The 22042-nt window shown below is 37.9% G+C and overlaps 1 protein-coding gene across 3 annotated transcripts; it reads left to right on the plus strand.

The window, feature by feature from the left end:
* Window positions 1-350: 350 nt before the first annotated feature.
* LOC145778646 (uncharacterized) lies at window positions 351-20562 on the plus strand. Of its 3 annotated transcripts, XR_014290450.1 has the most exons (13): window positions 351-597; window positions 1884-2014; window positions 2575-2654; window positions 3046-3162; window positions 3999-4132; window positions 5373-5482; window positions 7424-7543; window positions 14446-14519; window positions 14943-15054; window positions 16993-17157; window positions 17958-18057; window positions 18814-20159; window positions 20515-20562. XR_014290450.1 is itself a non-coding variant. In XM_082590180.1 (12 exons), the coding sequence occupies exons 1-12, from the start codon at window positions 415-417 to the stop codon at window positions 18934-18936; spliced, it is 1449 nt and encodes a 482-aa protein (XP_082446306.1). In that variant the 5' UTR covers window positions 351-414; the 3' UTR covers window positions 18937-20505. The 3 variants fall into 3 exon arrangements, 2 of the variants coding, with proteins under 2 accessions (XP_082446306.1, XP_082446307.1); XM_082590180.1 differs by lacking the exon at window positions 20515-20562 and having other exon boundaries at window positions 18814-20505; XM_082590181.1 differs by lacking the exons at window positions 16993-17157; window positions 20515-20562 and having other exon boundaries at window positions 18814-20505.
* Window positions 20563-22042: the final 1480 nt, after the last annotated feature.

The raw sequence follows: 22042 nt of genomic DNA on the forward strand, positions 1-22042 counted from the left end.
TTTGGAGTGTAGCATCAACTTTGAGAAACATCAATCCTTGATTAATTTTTGTTTAAAATTTCAGTAAATTGTGTTGAGTTGTTTTTTGTGTACCTATGCATAAACACTTGTCTTAAAAGTGAAACAGGTATATAGGAAAAGCCATACTGTACATCACAAGAGCAGTTTTTACTTTGCAGCCAAAATAACGCTGTGAATGTGAGTCTGTGAAAGTTTTGTAATGCTACAAAAGTTTTGCCTCAAAATTTTACATGTTGCAGTGTATCGTTGCCTGATTTGACATGGTGTTGTGAAAATATAGGTCAAAGTCTTAAGTGATCTTTTTTGATTTATTTTAGGATTTTTCTGAAATCATTTACAATGTCATGAGAACTTATGTGATAAAAAGTAATTTTGCTACAATTTCTTGTCAACATGCATACATTTGATGGTTCAAGCAAACAGGAAGACTCCACAATACGGTCTTCTTCAACAAAGAATGAAGAGGAACTGAAGAAACTTATAACCAATCATAAGTCAGATGACCCTTATCTGGATTTAGCAAACCGTTCATTGTTTTCAATCCCAAACCAACTTTTTATTTTACCGCATATACAGGTGGAATTCTGACAACTTCTTTATATACTTTTTCTTGAATTTGCTTAGCTCTAAAAACAATGATAGTACATAAAACTCAAATATCATACTATATTAACTATATAGTTTGCCCTGGAACAACATACTGCATAATACAAGCCAAAATATCACATTAAATAGTTTAAAGAACAATTTGTCAGTTCCTATGTATAATGTTAATGTAGTTTGGGAATCACCATTCTAATATCTGGCCCTATATGATTGATGACATTTTGGGTTTATTTTGGTTTTATTTTATGTTCTTCCAATTGAGTACAAGTCAAGGTTCATGATAGAATATAACCCATTCCTCTTTATCAGTGGTTTTAAACTTTTTTCTAATCGAGCCACACTTTGGAGTTCCAAAACGTCCTTGCATACCACCTCATTCCAGAAAAAGCTTGTTTGGTCAGATAGCCTATCATTGTATTTACATAAAAATCAAACTTGCATCAAATATTACAACTCAGTTCAAGAGATGGCTACATTCGTTTACCCTTTACCAACTGGATAATGCATGACAACAAGTGGACAGAAGGCATCACTACTCATGTCCAAGAGCAGCAAGTTGGCTTAACTCTAGAATTCTGAGAATTGTGCTTGCCCTTCTAAAAAGGAGCATTAGTAGCAGGAGAATAAAATGTTAATAAAGTAGTGTTGAGTACAAGAATGCGATGCTAAGTCAAAAGTTTATTGAAGAACAACCTTTGTGTATTGCCTTTATTGTGTCATGGCCAGCTTAAATGTATACATGAACTCCATACAATGCTCTTATCTGGCTCAGACACTGGTGTGACAAGCTATAAAAGAATCAGGAGTTTCAAAGTTTTTCAAATCTTTACACAGAGACCCATCATTCAGAGACAAGTTCAGAGATTTAAACACTTAGTGGAAAGTATTTTGAAGTGTCAAATTTAGGTGGTTGAGGATCTGGGAGAAAACTAGTCTGCCAGGAAAATTCTCCCCAGCTAGGTGTCAAGAATTATGGTGCTCCTAAAAATACAAGAAGCCCATCCCCGACTTATAAAACAACACTAAAGTGGGTTTTTTTTAAATAAAACTGCAGCTGTTATCATCTTATATGAATATATTTAAAGATTACAGGCTATTCAACTAGTGAATCAACTACTTGACGTTTATTTTACTAAATCCAACTTGCTTGACATAACAGTTTTAGAAGTTACAGTTCTAGCATTTCTTTCTATTGCAAACTTGATTTCATATTTTTTCTGGACACTTTGAGTTGCTGATGATATGATTGATTTCAGCATTTATACTTGGAAGGAAATCATCTCACAGAACTTCCACATAATTTCTTTGATCGATTGCCAGCTTTGGTATGGCTCGATCTACGAAACAACAAACTCAAGTCCTTGCCTACTTCCATTGGAAAGCATCAGTGAGTTAGCAAAATTGAAGTAATATGATTAGCCATATCATCATCATCATCATCCATTTTGCTTTAAAGAAGCCTGGTTTTCATCTTGAAACATCAGGACAAGATTAGCCATGATAAACCATATATAAACTAGCTTTTTCACATGTGTATAAAGCAGGATTGCACAAATAACACATTAATGTATGATATTGTTATCGTAGTTAAACCCATTGCATATAAACTGAATTAGTTGGTTACTTGCCACAGAATCCATTTTTCCAATTTGTTTCTGTATTTACTTCAACGTATTGGATTAGTCATTTTTTTTTGTTGATTTGTTCATTAGAGTGGCTTGAGATTTCTGGATAGATTTTATCTAACTATGTTTCAATGGTTTTTGAAGTTGTGGTAACAGATGTGTTAGTTCAGTTTGTTTTTATTTCTGACTATTACAACGAAAAACAATATATGATGAGAGTTGCCTTAGCAGTATAATTTGTAGCTGACTGATGACGTTCTAGTTATTTGCATTTTCTTACAAAATTGTTTGTTGCTTGATTTGACAACTTTCACTTTCAAAGGTCACTAAAGAATCTACTGTTGGAGGGGAATTGTATCACGCGTCTACCACTGCAACTTGGCTTAACAAAATCTATTAACGGTAATTTTTAGTTTCAAATTCACTTATTCTATTTGAATAAGCTGAAGATGCTATTATTATATATAGCGAAATCGATTCTTAATAAATTACGCTAAGAGGTTAGATTGTTGTGCAAATGTCATGAATGCAAAAAGCAATTTCACTTCATAATTGATTTTGTAACATGAATTTTTGTTTGCAAAGTGTGTCTACTGTGTAGCGTAGGAACATGATGTTTGCAATGGAATAATGCTAGACTAGCACAAACGTGGTCATGCTTGAGTGATTTTCTCCTAGCAAGGGTTTAACTTATTATGTATTGCATGATATTGAACGACGTTGATGAATACCAATGCTGAAGGATAAATTTTACCCAACATAATGTCTTCAATATGTTGCATGGTTTCTTCAGGGCTCAACCTCAGAGGAAATCCTCTGCAAATTCCTCCTCAGCATATCGTTGATCAAGGAGTCTATGTCATCCTTTCTTATCTGTACCAAGAACTACAGAATCGTAACGCCGCACCAGGTCATTAGTGCAGATAGCTTGTTCGTTTAAAGATATATTTTGATGCTTGTTCTTGTTTTACTTTGCAAACTGGTACAGCAATGTTTGTGTGATCTTTTAAGATGGCACCTGATTATAGCCCACTGCTGCTTTCGTCATGAGTGAGATTGTTTATTTGCCTTTCAGCATTACGTACTAGTGAAACACATAACGAACGAATAAATAGCCATGATCCTAATTACACTGTGTGATACTTTATGAAACTACGTATATATCTTAATGTGGTTGAATACTGAATAGTGCATTTTGTGTCATAATCGAAACACCAGTAAAACCCTTCTTGAAATGGGTTGTTTCAAATTTTATGTAAAGATGTTGCAGAGGTAGTAAGTAGCAGCCTTGTTCTAAAAGCTTATCTCATCCACTTCGTTTATTATTTGTTTTGTTTTAACAAATGGCAAAAGAGAAATAAACTTTGAATTGGTGGAAGTCGACACGCGCTTCACGTGAGACCCAGTTGTCCGAAGTCAAAACTATTATTGGGTTACAAAATACACAAAAAGCGAGAAAAACAGGGCAAAATTTGTCAAAATCTGTGAGAGCAAATACCGACCAATCTTTCTTTTTTCGGACTTCAACTTTCGCATTGACCATTTTCTCTTTAAAATGTTTGCTTTTTTGAAACTCTAGTGAGCTCTCAATTTTTTCTACAGTCGCTACAGTACTGACCATAGCATAGCTTTCGATTTCGCATTTTGATTTACACATTCGATAAATGTGTCGTTTCAATATCTGACCTAGTACTTGTTTTGTTGTTATATTCTCGTAAAGAACTTGATTCTCAATCTGTTGCTCAGTGACCAAAGAAATCGAGAAGTTAAACATAGAAGAGGAGTCAACAGCATCCTCTGATGAAGAGATTCTAACTGAAGCTATCAATTTCACGGGAAGGAATATCCCTTCCCCCATGAGCGATGATTTCGAATTAGTTGTAAGTTACTTTTATTGCAATGCTACACAAGTATTATGTGAAAGCGCACTTCTTTATTCAAGCCAAAAGCTCAGCAATACCTTGAATGTCATGTTCTTGTTACAAACTTACCGCCATAAATTGTTTAACTTAAGTCATATTGTACCTGACTATAGAGAGTGAAGCTTTGTAAGGCTCAGACAATGAGTACAGTGAAACATGTATTAACCGTACTGTAGAATACTTTGCATTGAAGATTTTGAAGCTGCGGAACAAAGACCAGAAACGTTGTAGTATCTTATGGGAAAATAACGGCTTTTTAACGATCCAATAAAAACTCTACAATCATTGTTGTCTTTATCAAACCCGCTTCTGATCCTCTAAACTTATAAACCTTTATTTCTGTGTGGATTTATTTTGCGATAGGCCAGACCATAGTCACGAAAAGAACGACAAAAGATTGATATTCTATCTATTGTTCAACTTTCCATCTTTGTTCGAGTAGCCCACCACAATATGTTTAGTTCAGTGCCCAGTGGTAATTCTTGACTTGTATGTGTTTCATTGGAATGATAAGAAAACGTGTTTTTAAAGCATTTGCTTCCCACGGCTGTGTTGTCATTGCCAACTATGAACAAACAATCTATGATCCTGACCAAATTACATCACAGTCCAAAGAGAAGTTATAGAATCACCGTAATGACTTTGCCGAATGAGGTTTTCTTGCTGTTCAACGTTCCCATTGTAGGCTATTTACATTTCAAAGCAAATACTTTGAGAATATGCGCAATTGCGATGTTAGGAATTGTAGATGATGGGGATGCGAAGGAACATCCGCTTTTGGCTCATCCGCAACACTACGGTACAGTAGAAGGGTTACGTTTGTTCTGATTTACAAAATAGTGCACTTTTTATAGGTTATATAAGAAGAGTGAAGTTGGTTTTGAACCTGAACAATGGAATTGCGCGTCTCGTAATATTCTGTCCCTAATACGATATGCAAAACTTCAACCTGTTTTTTGATTATTTTCATCGGCTTGGTATCTGTAAGTTCAATAGGCCTGGGTTCGATTCCTTTCCGGTTCATCCCAAAGACCGTATAAACATGGCACATTGTCGCGTTCCTGCTTACCACTCAGCATCGAAGGAATGGCTTTAGGGCACCAATCTAGCAGGCTAGGCCTTAATACATCTGCGATGAAACATACCTCTTATCTTGTATGGGGACAGCGCTATATATGTAATACTGTTATTATTCTAGCGCCACGGGCCGACCCCCATGTCGGCTTCTCTTCACAAGCCTGTGACCTACCAGGAATACAAAGGAAAGTTCCACACAAGCAGTCTTGTTGAAGGGCTCAGAAATAAAATGTAAGCTATTGTGTCATTGCGTGTAGCAATCAGGCAATTCTATGAAAATGTTAAATTTAGAAACTTCAGTTGTTGTTCTCAAACACGTCCAGCATTCCTGCGACGGGTTTGCATCGTGGAATATTTTTACAATGTTAAAATACCTAAATTGTTTAACGTTTTGTTGTCTTCATTGTAACACTAATTGGATACAAGTGTTTGATGGCCACTATTCAATTACATTGCGAGCTACGGTTCGCAATCTGATCCCTTGTTCCAAACAGTCACTAGGCCGATTGAATTGTTTCATCTTCAAGGCGTTATTTATACAGCTCCGAAAGCTTTAAGCTCGTGAGTCAGAGAGTGGCTCATTGTTCTTTCAATATCAATCGCTTTTTGAATTAGTTTCAATTATTTACTCTAATTATATCTAATGTCTTGTATGCATGAGCGAATCTTTTTGCTAGAAAACTTAAGCTACTTTTGTGACAATGCTGTTGATATCAATGCAGAGATAATAAATATTTTTTAAATTCTTTAATGGCTGAAAAGTACGTTTTCTAAGCATCATCTATTATTCTATTGTATGATAAGATTGGTTGAACTGTTTTGAAGAGATAAAACGTATCTTTTCTCTGCTCTTAAATTCAATTCTTCACTGCATCTTTTAACAAATATATTACCAAAAAGTGTTCGATAAAATAATAGCTCAAGCTTTTGAAAGAGATTAGAATAGTGGTTCTCAACCTTTTTGTCTTGGCGGATCCCCATTGGTACCTTCAAAGCGGTCGCGGACCCCTAAAAAATTTTATCTGAATTTTTGGTATATCGCGTCTCCTAATAGAATCAACTGTTTCATAAGTTTCGAAGCAACACACTTAGAAAAATTTGTTGAACTCGCGATGCACTTATGACGATTGATGACATTGACAAAGTTATGTTATGAGCTATTTGTTGGCACAAAAGATCAAAAACCAGTAATCTGTATGCTAATTTAATGTTTTTCTATAAATTTTATCAAAAATTAATAGAATTTTTACGACCGTCACAAAAATTTGTTCCCTTTTTTATTTGTAATCAGTACTTCGTTGTAATCACAGTCATGGCAAAACTGTAAGTGCTGATAGACTGCTGACTAACGTTTGCATTTATAAGTTAAGCATTGATGAACACCCCGCTGTCTCAAAATAATTAAGTTGAACATAGCCTTGTTAAAAGATTTAACTCATTTACAGTATATGATTTTTAGTCAGGAAACCAAACCTTTGTGCGATGTTCTTTGAAATTTCAAACGACGCACTGTTGCGACGTACACGTCGTACAGTTTGAGAATCACTGTAATACACAAATAAACCAACTTTTAAATTTTGTAATTTATCAAGCACGATGCAAACTCGGAAGCTTTCACGGACCCCTGAAATCGCTTCGCCGACCCCTTGAGAACCACTAGATTAGAACTTTGCCTGTGATTAGGTGAATGAGATTTTCACTTAAATGGTTGAACGTAGGAATGTTACATTGTGGAGCAACTTTTTACTCGACAGTGCCATTTTACAACATGTTCGCTGCTGTTCAGCATATTTCGACAGAAAGTTGAAAAAATTTAACATTTTGAACATAACTAGCATAAGGGCAAATGTTTGCTTCATCTTTATTGTCGTATCCACGCTTACGCCGGTGGTTAAAGATTTGAATTAAGTGAACGAGAAGGCAAGGAAGCCAATCTTCGTGGCCACCTTCAGACATTTCATTATGTGTCTTGCCATAAATCCAGCTTAAAGTATATTACCTGTCGATAGGTATCGAACCTGCGTCCCTCTGAGCGCCGAGCAGGTTTTCTCACCACTCGACCACGCAGCCGATAAAATTTCAAAGATATACAAATTTCGTAAAAAAGAAAATGTAGTTTTCTCATTTTTACTTTCAAGAAATTCTCCTCCACTTATCACCTCTGTGATGTAGATCCCGAGGCGGGAGGAAGGACTTGACTCTGATGGACCTTAAAGGACAGGAGCAATCAAGACAAGAGCAGCTGAGAGCGATGAAGGACCGACAGAGTCATCTTGCAGATCAAAGGAGGAAGTTAGTCCGATCTTTTGCTAAGCCGTAATCTTCATCGAAATTCATCCTTTTCAATTCTGCATGGCACTTTTCTTAGAAGTGCAGTACTTTGTAGTAATCTAACGCTCATTGAAAGAAAGAAGTTTTCCATTAAGATTACTTTTAATTTTTGTCACTATAGTCTGGGAGCCAAACGCCATTTTTTCCCTTAACCTTGCATTGCGGTATTAAGTTTTTTTTACTGTTGATTTTGGTAGCCAAGGGTCTCTATTTTCAGAAACTGCTTGATGACATGTTGTCACCTTTGGGCAATTTGAGAAATTCAAGATGGCGTCCAAGATGGCCGCCATTACCTATAAACGACTATAACTCCCTATCCATTCACCTTAGGAAGGTGATTTTTGTCTCTATACCTAGGTTGTAGGGGTCAAGCTATCCATTAGAACTAAGTATTACGTTAATATCGTATTACATAATGGTAATATCCAAGATGGCGTCCAAGATGGCCACCATTACCTATAAATGACCATAACTCCCTATCCATTCACCTTAGAAAGGTGATTTTTGTCTCTAAACTTAGGTTGTAGGGGTCAAGCTATCCATAGAACGAAGTATTATCTTAATATCGTATTACATACATAATGGTAATTTCTAAGATGGCGTCCAAGATGGCCGCCATTACCTATAGATGACCATAACTTTCTATCCATTCACCTTAGGAAGGTGATTTTTGTCTATACCTAGGTTGTAGGGGTCAAGCTATCCATTAGAACTAAGTATTATCTTAATATCGTATTACAAACATAATGGTAATTTCCAAGATGGCGTCCAAGATGGCCGCCATTACCTATAAATGACCATAACTCCCTATCCATTCACCTTAGGAAGGTGATTTTTGTCTCTAAACTTAGGTTGTAGTGGTCAAGCTATCCATAGAACGAAGTATTATTTTAATATCGTATTACATACATAATGGTAATTTCCAAAATGGCGTCCAAGATGGCCGCCATTACCTATAAATGACCATAACTTCCTATCCATTCACCTTAGGAAGGTGATTTTTGTCTATACCTAGGTTGTAGGGGTCAAGCTATCCATTAGAACTAAGTATTATCTTAATATCGTATTACATACATAATGGTAATTTCCAAGATGGCCGTAAAAGGTAAAGGGGGGTCCCATACTTGATTCAAGTGTCGGGTATGAGAAGATAAGGTTCTCATTGTACTAAGCCTTCGGCACTAAGGAGAGTAGGGTGGCCAGTTCCTTTCTCTCGGCCGCCTTTACTTCAGCAACTACGCCCACCCAATTTATTACACCCTGGGTCGAGGTGAGCGGTGTTTTTCAACAACCAGCTGAAGCCGGGAGTCGAACCAGGTTTGCATAATTGGAAAGCCAACAACGTTGCGCCATCCCACCGCAATTTGTGTGAAATTCATGGCCGTAGTAACACTAAATTATCTTACATACTATTCTATGATGTCAGGTTATAGCAACCCGATTATAGCAGGCGCAAAATATTGTGTATTTCATGTTAGCAGAGTTGCAACTACAAGCACGTGAACTGCATGGAGTAGTAGCCTACCGTGGCATCCATATTTTATTAGACGTCGTATACCATCTCTGGGGCTAGTTCGACTTCATCAGGTAGGGTGACTGGTTGAAGGGACTTGTTTTGGTGATCCTTTACCCAACCATATTTCGTTTGATCTATCGAAGTGTTATGAATGCAGTAGCCTTCCCAATTTTGAAATAGGAGGCGACGATGTCACAGCCAGAAAGTGCATGTGCCGTGAGTAGTCATTTGACTACCTGACAATGCTTCTGTACAGTTTTTTTCCTATATCAAGCACCGCGCTTCCTTTGATTGGGGACTCCATCAATACAACATTCTTGAGATTTGCCATGTGATGATAATGCAGCAACAGTACAAAGATGTCAGTGTCATCGGCAACGACAGTGATTTTGCTTTTTGCATTTTGCGAGGCACCACTCAAGACCTGTTGAACAATGACGTTATCTGCTTCTTCATGTGAAGTTAACAAATCTGCCCGTGAGATGACAATTCCACCTTCACTGATTTTGATCGGCACCGGATCTGCTCCTGTTACCACTAACTTATGATGTTGTGTGTTGTCCTCATGAAACTTCTCATCCTGGACAAAATCATCAACTATCAGTTGCTTCTTGTTTTTGGAAGAGGTTAGTAGAACCTTCTGCGCTGCCAGCAACTCTATCAGACACCTCAACTTGGAGAATTTTCTTTAAGGTAGATTTAGATTTCACAACCCTCATATCTCCAGTATCATCAAACATGGATGTTGAAACTGACGCAAGTTCATGACCAAGCACAACCTTGTCCCGCCCAATAACCTGCAGGCAAATCACCCTTGCGTAAATCTGGTTTGGGACAATTAAACGACGTGTGAGACTATCACTCCCGAATTCTTTGTAGCCTATGCTTCATGCAACTCAGCTGAATTCAGGAAGCCGGACGAGTCTTTGATCATTACAACAAGTGATTCAAAGGCACAATCAATGTTAGTTTGGCTATCAGACTTGGTTGCAGCTGAAGCCACATTTTTTCTGACAAGAAGCTTTTTCGGCAATCCACATGATACCTTGCATCAGCTGCGTGAAGGTCACTTACAGTGATATCTACCCTTTGTCGCACAACTTCTGATAGCTCATCTTGACGCCGTTCGCAGGCTTCACGTATAGTTTGCTTGAGTGACTTCTTGCCACCTGCGCTGCCTATTTCCCGACATGAATATGCTGGTCGCCAACGTTTAGGGTGTTTCGGATATTTTTCAAGCACACAAGTTTCACCACAAAACAAACAATGTAAGTTACTTTGAAGATAAACCCTGGCAGTGATGACCGTCTCCTGGTCTTAGGCGGAATGTAAAACGAGTAACTTTCTGGATTCTTCCTTTTATGCCTTTGAACCTGGAGGCTTGAAGTGTATGTTGAAGCACAGTTTCTGTGACATTTAACTGTGCATTCAGGATTTTCACTAAATTTTTCTTCAAGAAGTTCATGATACCTGTCCCCATAGATTTTGCTATGCTTGATAAAGTTTTGAATACTGACAGGACCAGTGTCTTTCAACGGTTCAGCCTTATTCTCACATCCAAATTTGGACACGAAAAAGCACTGTTCTCCATTCATGTTTCACTATTGGTGATCGTCATACTATATTATAGGCTACGGGCAGCAGGGCTTGATTAAGGCTGATGGGGGCCCGAGGCACAGCTAAATTTAGGGGCCCCTATTGGCAATCGCTTTCAATGCAGAGCAGGAGTGCTCAACTGTTACGGCAAAATCGTTACACAATTTGAAATTGTTACTCAAAAATAACAACTGTGGACACACTGGCACAACAACTTTCACTACCTACGCATACGGTACTAATGTAAAAAAAATGGGGGGCCCTAAAACCAGGGGGCCTGAGGCCTGTGCCTCATGGTTAATCGGGCCCTGACGGGCAGCACCTAAAAAGACAATAGTGAATTATTAGTGCCCGTCTACTACAATACGATAGTTACATGGGATTTAGGCTACAGGGAGTTATGCTATGCTCATTTATAGGTAATGGCGGCCATCTTGGACGCCATCTTGGAAATTACCATTATGTATGTAATACGATATTAAGATAATTCTTCGTTCTAATGGATAGCTTGACCCCTACAACCTAGGTATAGAGACAAAAATCACCTTCCTAAGGTGAATGGATAGGGAATTATGGTCACTTATAGGAAATGGCGGCCATCTTGGACGCCATCTTGGAAATTACCATTATGTAATACGATATTAAGATAATAATTAGTTCTAATGGATAGCTTGACCCCTACAACCTAGGTATAGAGACAAAAATCACCTTCCTAAGGTGAATGGATAGGGAGTTACAGTCATTTATAGGTAATGGCGGCCATCTTGGACGCCATCTTGGAAATTACCATTATATAATACAATATTAAGATAATACTTCGTTCTAATGGATAGCTTGACCCCTACAACCTAGGTATAGAGACAAAAATCACCTTCCTAAGGTGAATGGATAGGGAGCTATGGTCATTTATAGGTAATGGCGGCCATCTTGGACGCCATCTTGAATTTCTCAAATTGCCCAAAGGTGACAACATGTCATCAAGCAGTTTCTGAAAATAGAGACCCTTGGCTACCAAAATCAACAGTAAAAAAAACTTAATACAACAATGCAGGGTCAACCATCCCCGCTCCCGGACTACTATATGATTCATAGCTGTAGCTAGTTGATGTAACTCACCTCCCTCTTTCGTTTAACGAGGTAGAACAGGATTTGCGGCGCTGAGTGGACCCTTGTAGGTTTATCAATCAAGCAGTTTATTAAGTGCTCTACACTAAGGTTTGACCCGCAGTTTAGTTGACTTTTGAATTGTTCGCATAATTTGCAAAATGTGGATTGTTTTGAGTAAATTTCAAGCAGCTCAGCATATAACCCTTTGACATGCAATCCAGTGGCACTCCGATCCAGTCGCTTTTGTAATTGCAACAACACTTCACTTTTGCATGAAGAGAGCATCACTCTTCAACCATCATCCATCACGCTGCTATCCTTTGCATTGCTTTACATTTCATGTCATTACCATTGCATGACGTCATCATTCACTCTCACTCAAAGGCGTTGCATCTGTGCCAAATTTTAAACTTATTATTCCGTCTCGGTCTTTAGCACGTTGTGGCGTTCGCATTTTCTCGCTTCTACCTTTATGTGGACTTCTGCTATGGTTGGCATCATTGGCTCTATCTAAGGAAGGGTGAAGGGGGTGATCACTTCCCACTTATTGGAGTGGTTGAAATGACTAAGACGAGTTGAAAGTTGTTGTTGAAATGACTATGACGATTTTAGCCCACTGTCCAAAATCACCCCCCCCCCCCGAATTCTAAAAGTGGATAGAGCCCCTGATTGGCATGTATTGTTTTTCCCTATGATGGTCAGAAATAACAACAAACTGAACTGGATACCATGTTCCTGCATGCGTCATTGCATGCAGCAGATTTTACGTCATTACGTAGGATTTTGCGTCATTTGATTTTGCACAATGACAAAAATCGTCGAGTCTTGTGAGCAAAAAACGTTCATACGTCGCAACTTGTAATCTTTCCTATAGTTCTAACCTCATGATTTGGCTGCTTTAATTTGTACGATTTATACACTGTGTGTTGTTTTGCTGCTTTTTCAAATTTTTATTTTATGTATGTGTTGTAGGCTGTCAGCGTGAAAATAAGGATTGATTGATAGAATTTTCATCCTCGGACTAAGAAAGCTTGTTTGAGAGGTTATTTCTAGCAGTTTCACATACTTGCAGAGACTTTCAACCACTGGTACAGGCCTGTCACCGAGATTGACAGAGTCAAGTTTCCGCTTGTTGTCTAAGTAGAATTGTCTGTAAATTATTCTATTCACTAGCTGCCGCTGAATGGAGAGTAGCGCTTAAATGCGTTGCTCAAGCGCACAATCCGAAAGTCGAACCAGGAAGGTGTCGTAAAAGACTCTTCCTCTAAGTCTCTGCTTCCACTGGTGAAATATAATGGTTCTTGACATTGCATCAGTTTTCTGTCTCTTTCTCACAAGCTTTTGCTTAAATAACCACGTGCCTGCCAAGAAAATTCCAAACGTTTTTGCCTCAAAAGAAATGTGCTCATTCTTGTAGATTTTGCATTTTCAAACAAGAAATACGTTTTTTGGAGGAAGGGTTAAAACAGTAGTTAATTTCTATTCAAAATCCAAGCACTTTAAACTTAAAAAGTAGCTTCAAATTATTTCTTGCTTGAAATGTTTGTGACTGCAACGTGTGCCACAGCTTTCTCTATCTATTTTTATCATTTTATTTAGTTTTCTTTGCTTATTTTCTTGCTGTAAACTTGTCATTCCAACTATGGCGTCTTGCATTTACTTGATTTTATGTTAGGTATAGTAGCCATCATTTATCCAGTAGCGAGACTATATGTGTTGTTTTGACGTTAATTCTTTATAAATTAACGCGAAAATAACTCAAAATAGTAGGCTAACATTTGTGAGCTCTACGCTTTTGTATAGTGTGTGTGTGCATTGTTGTGTGCTGCACTTCGCTTTTCATCTAATTGAGTGTCAAATCGAAATGAAATTTTGCTTTTAATTTTGTCTTCTCGTGAATTAGGCAGCGAAAGGCGAAGTGCAGAGGGCGACAGTTGATTGAGTGATTGAAGTTAGTCCAGTTTTCATCATTAGAGCTTTGTAGTCAGTTCTCAAATAAGGTTTATAGCGTCCACAGCTAGTACATGCAGTTAGCGACTACATTCAGCTAATTTTAAATTTAAAGAGACTTTTTTAATTGGCTGTTCTTATGCAACACAAAACTAGCAAAATATTAAAACTATTTTCCGTTTTCAAAGTTTTCGATCAATAATTATCAAACCACATAATGCTTTTGCTGCTTCATATCAAAACTAAATTAGGAAATTATTTGACTGTAAAAACTGAGCATATTTTTACGAAAACCTTTTTGGTTCGAGCAGCTGTAGTTTTAACCTTCATTTCAAACCTTTGTAGCGACTACGTACCTTTGTGTGCATTTATTTCTTTTCTGGCTTTTTTCATCTCTCGTTTATTTTGTTTTTTATCTCATTAACCATCAACCCCCTTTCATTTATTTTTGTTGAGTCTCTGCCTTTTTTATATTATCTCACTTGACCAAATTTTGTCTTTCTCTGTTCGACCATGGTAAGGTAGGTAGTCTATATTGACATGAAAAAGTGTGCGCTGCAGTAAACTTCCCTTATCTACATTCTTCAAGAGTCGCGTTCCTAGCCAGGTTCAGGTGTCTGTTTACTTTCATGTTGTGACAATGACAACTCAAAACTTCTTAGCGAACGAATTAATTGTGTCATGCATTTACAAGGAATGCCACCGCTCTTAGTCAGTGGAGAAAGGAAACCGGAAGACGACAGAGGTTTTTCCCACGCTCCAAGACAGGTACGCACCTGCATGGAAACGTGTTACATATCTAGACTATGTTTGGATGCACCTCAACAAGCATTTTCATGCTGCCTGTAACATGGAATAACGTGCAGAATTATTGTTAATTCTCCTTTGAATAAGCTTGACGGTGCTTTACCTACCTCCAATTTCTAATTCAACAGAGGAACAACACTATTTTTTCCAGTTTATTTATCTACTTTCGGGTAGTTTGTTCGGTTGAAAACACAGACATACTGCAGTAGGTTCACTGGTATAGTGAGTTGGTGGATGTAAGTTTCATACCTCGTTGCGTCAAAGCAACGATTTACAAAATAACAATTTTGCTTTTGCTTAGTCCTAAAAAAATGAACTTGTAGCTACAGCTTGAAGATCCATCTGTGATAAACTTGTCAAAAAAGTGGTGTTTTGTTGTTTCAGAAGCCGATATTAAGTTTCCTCCTTATGCAATCGATCCAGAACCTATTGAAGTCCACCAAAGCATCCGAGAAGAAAAGGTAGAAAGGGTTTTTCCTGTTGAATCTTCAAGGAGGTAAATATTTCTAAATACTCTTTGCCACCACATTTTTAAACGTAACTGGATAACTTTTACTCATCATCTCGACTAACTGGCTTTTGTTAGCTTCATCGTTCATGTATGATTGGAAGTTTATCTTTGCCAGGACAGTGATACTTACTGCAAGTCTCTATAAACTACCATTACTTTGTTAACCTTTGGAGAGGAATTATAAAAACGTGAAGAATATGTCATGTTTGATGGTTAATTTTGAGGTGCATTTTCATCAGAGCTGGATCAATTCCAATTGTAATTGAATATAATTAATTACACATTTTGATGGATTATTTGAATCTTTATCCTCGGACTGAAAAGATTCTTAGAGAGTTTGATCCAGGTAGTTTTGCATGTTTGGTGAAGCTTGGACTCACTGACGCTCACCGAGATTGACAGAGTAAAAGTTCCGATTGTTGTTGCCTAGGAATTATCCCATCCATTTGATGCTGCTGAATGGAGAGCAGTCCTTAACGTGCTTTGCTCAAGCGCACACCCCGAGAGTCAAACCAATGCCACTTGATTTTGATAGCTTTCATGTAATTGTAATTGAGACTTTTTGTTGTTGCGTGATTCTATTTGTAATTTTTAAAAATTTTGGTCCAAATTACACTTAGGTTACATTTGGTACGTCGCACGCATGATATCGGTTCTTTTGTTAGGCCGTTATTTGGGATTCAAAAGAAAGTTCTACATTGCAAGCTAATCTTTATCAAGTGCAATTCTACTTGTTTTTGATAAAATCAAACTTTAAAGCTCATCGATGAACATAAATACTGAAACGTTTAATTTTTGTAATTGAAATGCGTAATCAATTATATTTAAGGGGATGTGGAGATTTGTAAAATCATTAATATCCCGATCGAACGAAAATGGAAGACGCCAGACTCGAGTTTCACCTTTGTTTGGGATGTGTCTTGAGTGTAAATCGAACTTCCACGTAAGTGGGAATTGTGGACGTTTCCGACTTGGTTAAAAACGGCATACTGGACAACGTACTACAATCTCGACAGAGGTTCGATTCTCAATCAAGTCGGAAACGTCCGCAATTCCCATCGAGTTAGAACTTTGATTTCCACTCAAGACACATGGATCATCCTGATGATCACTAATAAGGTGAAACTCGAGTATGGCGTCTTTCATTTTCATTTGATCAGAACATTAATGATTTTATTACATTTGAAAGTGGGCTAATTGTAATTGAAATTGTAATTTGAAAATATCAGAACAATCTAAATGTTGAACGGAAAACTGTGTAATTGATCCAACTTTGATGCTCATATATTTTCTAATGCGTAAGAAACTTTAAACAATCCTTTTTTGTATCTTCTGAAATCGAAGGGCAAGGGTAATTAACAGCAAATTGACATAGGCATAAAAGGTTTTGCTTTTCTCTAAATAGAAGTTACAATAGAAATTTCATCAAGTGATATGATAATTCAGCCTCGTCAGAACAGTCCTTGCAAAGGTTCGGTCAAGGCTGTGGAATCGGAAGAATTGTAGCGTGTCCTGAGTCGGAGTCGTTAAAAAACGGCCGACTCCGGATTGATACAAAACGATGAGCAATAAATTTTTTTCTAGTTTCAAAACATATTTTTTTGTTCTTCATATTGAGCTCATTGAACTTCACCAGAGCATATTGAACATATTGAAGCATATTGAGCATATTGAACTTCACCAGAAAACAGAAGTGTTTGTTCTTGTCAGTTTTTGTGAAAGTTGTCGACTTGTCGTTTAAATTTCTATCACAACTTAAGTGAAGTTAAATTTTTGAAAAAGGACAAAAATTAAAAGAAATCTGGCAACACTGAAGTCGGAGTCGGCCAGTTTTACTTCAAAGAGTCAGAGTCGTATATTTTTCGACCGACTTCACAGCCTTAGGTACAGTACAGTGAGTGTATCATGAACTAAACCACGCAGGAAGCAGTCTGAGCAGGAGCCGAGATTGGATAAACGACGTCATGTGATACTAGAGATACCCAGCGTGCTCAACGAGGTTGAAAAGGACCAGGGACAGGGTGAAAAAAGAAAGGTTGCACCACAAAACACGAGCTTTACTCGAGCACAGCCGAATAGTGTAGCGAAGTAAGATTATCCGAAGTAATTATATGTCAGAGAAATACTTTAATTATTCAAATTAGCTAAGCTTACATCAAAGTTTTTACTTGTGAACTTGGATGATATAAATTGGCAGTAGTCAACAAATCGATGCTACGTTTACAGACGTTTGCAGGCGTTGAATCTATGCAAATTAGGACTGATTTTCTGGTTAGGTTGCAGTTACAACATGGATAATTAAGAAGATGAGATGAAAATGTCATGTAGCTTTTTTTTTCATCAGGTAGAAGTAGTTTGACGTAAGCTAGTTTAGCGAGTTCATCTCGTTTCATACTATAGTTTATTTATTGCCGCTCTACAACTGCTATGGTCTTTTAGCGACTGGGTTAATTTTTAATTTTATAACAGGTTTACGATGTCATCACATTATCATTTGACTTATTCTCGCTGCGTTAGGCAAAAAGAACACAATCAGTATCATTTTTAAAGTCCTCGGTTGACCTGTAATCGATCTCAGATCTACCAGCTCCAGAGCCGAAGGCGATAACCACTCGACCACTAAGCTGGTTTGCTTCATAGTAGTTGCTGGATACACAGCACACACATATCATTGATCTTGATCTTAGGCACATATCGTGCTGAAAATAGATCGTTTGTGTGCCAACGATAAAGTATAATGTAAAATATAGAGAGGCGTTTCTGTCCACAATGTAAGCTACTCGTTTAGCAATAGGTTGAACATTTGTAATTTTGTGTGTCAAGACTTGATTGGCTGTTCATTCTTTGGGTCGGCAATTCAGTAATCTTCTTTCTTTTTTTATGTGAAGGAAAAATGAAGTTGTCCAACAAAGAATGAAACTACATTCAAGTCAAATTCAAAACAGGTTGAAAGAAATGCGCCAAGAAAACCCACAAAGTGAACCGCAGGTGAAACTCTTGTTTGCTTGCAGAAAGCTTTCAGACCTGCATGTTACACCAATCCCTGGCTATATGCCTGAATCGATGGATTTTTTTTTTTTAACCTACAATGCTCTCGTGCAGCTATTTCTTTGCTCATATCCTCGAACAAAATTCCATAGCGAACTGAGAACCTTTCTTGCGCAAATGAGCGTGAATGTTTTGCCTCATGTGCTACGTTCTTTCAACAATCACTTTCCCTTAAGTATGCAGACTTCAAAACCTTTACCAATATTTGTACCAGTTGTCTGCTTTGTAGCACGCTACATGCGTGGATAAGCAGTGGACGCTACATGCGTGGATAAGCAGTGGACGCTACATGCGTGGATAAGCAGTGGATATCCACATGCGTGGATAAGTAGTGGACGAATGTTTTATCCTCGTCAGCACCACGATCATTTATAGCACGAGCCAGTGCTCAGCTTTGGAGGCTACTACACGTGTGCTCTTTCTCCTTGCCGCAAGAGCTATTAAAAAAACGTGACGAACTCCGTAGAAACTAATGTGTTATTTGTTTACACTGGCGTTAACGAATAAGGTGCTTTGATTCCCACCTTCATCCTTTTCAGATATTTTTGTTGTGAGACAGTTTCTAGTCATGCTTTAGCTTACATGTTATGACCATCGCAAAAAAACGATGTAATCACTTCTACAGTGGTCTAAACTTCAGACTCCGAAACTAGGTTGTGGCTAACTTCTAAAGTTTGTCCCTTTATATTTTTGTAGATTAAAGAACTCCAGCGCCAACTGCTGGAGAGAAAAATGCCAAAAGACTCTGAGCTTGAATACCGGTTTCGCGCTTTTACTGGCGATTCTAGGAGTAGCTCAAACAAGACATCGTCTATGTAGCTGCGTTTAATAGTTGGTTTCTCTATCTGCCATCATCAATTTGCAGCTGTAACACAAACCATTACGTTATCCGACATAGTATCAACGGAAAAAGACCTGTTTAAGTTAATTGGTTGAACAGTGCTGCTTTAGAATTTTTTCCAATCACCAACTTAAACTGCAACCTATTGAACGCTTTACTCTAATGCACCACTTCTGTGGTTCCACTATGTGACCGACCTCTTTATTTATGAACTAAAAATCTAAATGTTCATCACACAAAAGACGCAGCTCATTGGTCTTGTTGTATATGCGCGTACATTGCAAGCCTTTGTAAAGAAGCATGGAGTCGTTTCGGCTAATATTTTTCTTTTTAGTTGTTTTTCGGATTTTTATGTTTGTCATCCTTGAAGTAAGGAGAGCTTTGTAGTGGTTTCAATGTCGTTTAACGACTTATGCGATGCTTTGTGGAGTATAGTTGTCGTATTTATGAGCAGCTAAATTAATGGACCATGAATTACGTCTTGTGCGTCCTTTTCATGGAAGAACTTCCAATGGACGTAGCCGACTGATAACCTCTGCAAGACGTACGAAACGGGCGCTGGATCGTCAGCCTTTGAGAGCCAGCGGCTTTGTGTGTGTGTTTACTGTTTGGTACGACGCTGAATGACTTAAAGACTGAATGCTTGAAGCGAAGGTGTCCACAACGATTGGCTTTCTTGCATTCCCGTCCATATAATGTAAATTTGCAACCACCGTGCATTGGACACAGGATACAACAAAGTATATTGCACTGTTCCAAACATTGGCTGGGTGGTAATAAACCGATTAAAGTAGCTTTGGATAAAATGACGATTCAATTCGCTCATGCTTTTGACATCGTTTTTGTTGGTTTTGAAATTCTTTATCTAGACAAAAACAGTCTCTTTTACGTTGATACAACACTTCTAAGCGTTCAATCGTTGCAATGACTGATTTTTTCGCTTTAGTAGGCTACAAATTACTTACTATTGTGCTTTGCTGTTCAATCAATGGTAGCAAAAAGTGTAATGATTCAAACCTCTTCAATAAAATACCTAATTCCCAGGCAGCAAAATCCGTCATTTTTACATTGATTCAACGTCTTCAAACGTTCAATCAATGTAAAATTGACAGATTTTGCAAGGATATCGAATCATAAATCCCTGACGGCCATGGAAATAATTTCGTGACCGAGAGGTTGGGAAACACTACTGTACTTTGAGGTGAGACTTTGTTTTCGTAAATTTTAATAATTGTTTGGTCTGTAATCGACTTTACCAGTTTGTTTACCATCAAAACACGTTATAAAAACGTTGCTTGATTCATTAATATGTGGTTAAGGCCACCACCACTTCTGCTGGGTGGGCGTACAAGCCACCTCTAACGGTTAAGAGGTTGCTTTCTCGTTTTGGCGTCAACACTATGTCGTTACCAAAACAAACTAACAAAGATTCAAAATTGATTTGAAACATGTCATAGCGAAATGTTTATATGATTAAACAGTTGCTAGAGCATGAAAAGTACACTGTATCTCTTTCTTACGTTTTTTTTTAATAGAAATATATATTTTCAAAACAGAGTGTTATTAAAACTCGTTCCGGATTTATTCAGTATCGCATTGGCCCATGACCATGATACAAGAGAAGGATCCACATTCAACTCTCTACTTTCATTTCACTGCGCTGAAGAGATCCGCAAGATCGAAGCATTGGCCACTGTCTGCAGTTGATAATGTCTTTTTAGGCATTATCTTTTCATTAACAAATAAAAAAAGGGTTGAAAGTCATGTAATTTTCACTTTGTGTGGAGCTACATGTACTTTAGAGGTTACTGATATTTTTTTTATGCAATTAGACCTACTGTAATAGCCTGGAATATTTCGTATTTTAAAATAATCTTATAAAATTGAAGTGTGCATTGAGTTAAACGCCGCCTACAGTATAGGTTGGAGTGGCATATTATTTATCTTATTATCTTCATATTATTATCTTCATATATTATTATCATATTATCTTATTATTTATTTGTCGTATTCAGGCTTACACCCGGTGGTTGAAGATTTAGATTAAGTGGACGGGAAGGCAAGGAAGCCAATCTTCGTGTCCACCTTCAGGCATGCCTTTAAGTGTCCTGTCAAAGACACAGCCGCATGCTCTTGAGCGGTGTCGAACCGGCGCCCTTTCGATTGCCTTTCCAAGGCTCTCACCACTCAGCTATGCAGCCGACAAGAGCTCTGTGAGCTACCATTGCTGTCTCGATTAGTTGTCATTCGCTTGATTGCAAGAATCAATTACCAGGACTCACCACTATAAGGTTGACAACTTGAGCCCGCCTACAGTACAAGCATTTACTTGACACTAAATGGACCATGGAACTGTAATAAATTGAGTGATAGAACTGGACACACCATTATGTACCTCACCATAGCGCAACATGCCTTGTCAAGTGGTAGATTTGGGTTCGAGATGATTACAATGACTATGTAATCGCTTAGCCTGCTTACCTTTTCTGCGGTTACGCTTACAAAGTATGCACGAGCGTTTAGGGTTGGAACAAACATGGTTTATGAAAAAGATTTTAATGCTGAATGTTGAGTTAAGGTTGGAGACAGGGGCAGCGGGGGGGGGGGGGGGCGACCGCCCCCACTGCCCTCCAATTTTCTCTGGATGGGGGAGCAAAGGTGCCCTTTCAAGGTCATGTGAGCTACTGCACATTTTTCAATGTAACAATTTCTGCAATTCACTTTTAGCCAAACTACCATCTTTCATTTTTGCCTCAAAATAATATTCACACACAAAATTCTGTATCACAGTAGGTTACATCATTATAACATAGCATTATGCCCTTCCGAGCCGTTGTTCTTTGTATACCGGTATGTAGTTCTTGTATCATTACTCGATAATGAGCTATTGTGTAAGTCACAAACATAATTTAATGAAATTCTACCACTCCTTTGCTTCTTCAAAGACGGTTATGTCACAACCATGTTTGATGTTACGACCAGCTGTGAAAATCAAACGCCAATGATTCGAGGCACCTCTAAGGAACGTTTTGCATTGCATAGGACCAGTCCAAAGGTAGGGCCGGATGACAGGGTATTATTGAT

Source organism: Aplidium turbinatum, chromosome 10, assembly GCF_918807975.1.
Source record: "Aplidium turbinatum chromosome 10, kaAplTurb1.1, whole genome shotgun sequence".
NCBI lineage: Eukaryota > Metazoa > Chordata > Ascidiacea > Aplousobranchia > Polyclinidae > Aplidium > Aplidium turbinatum.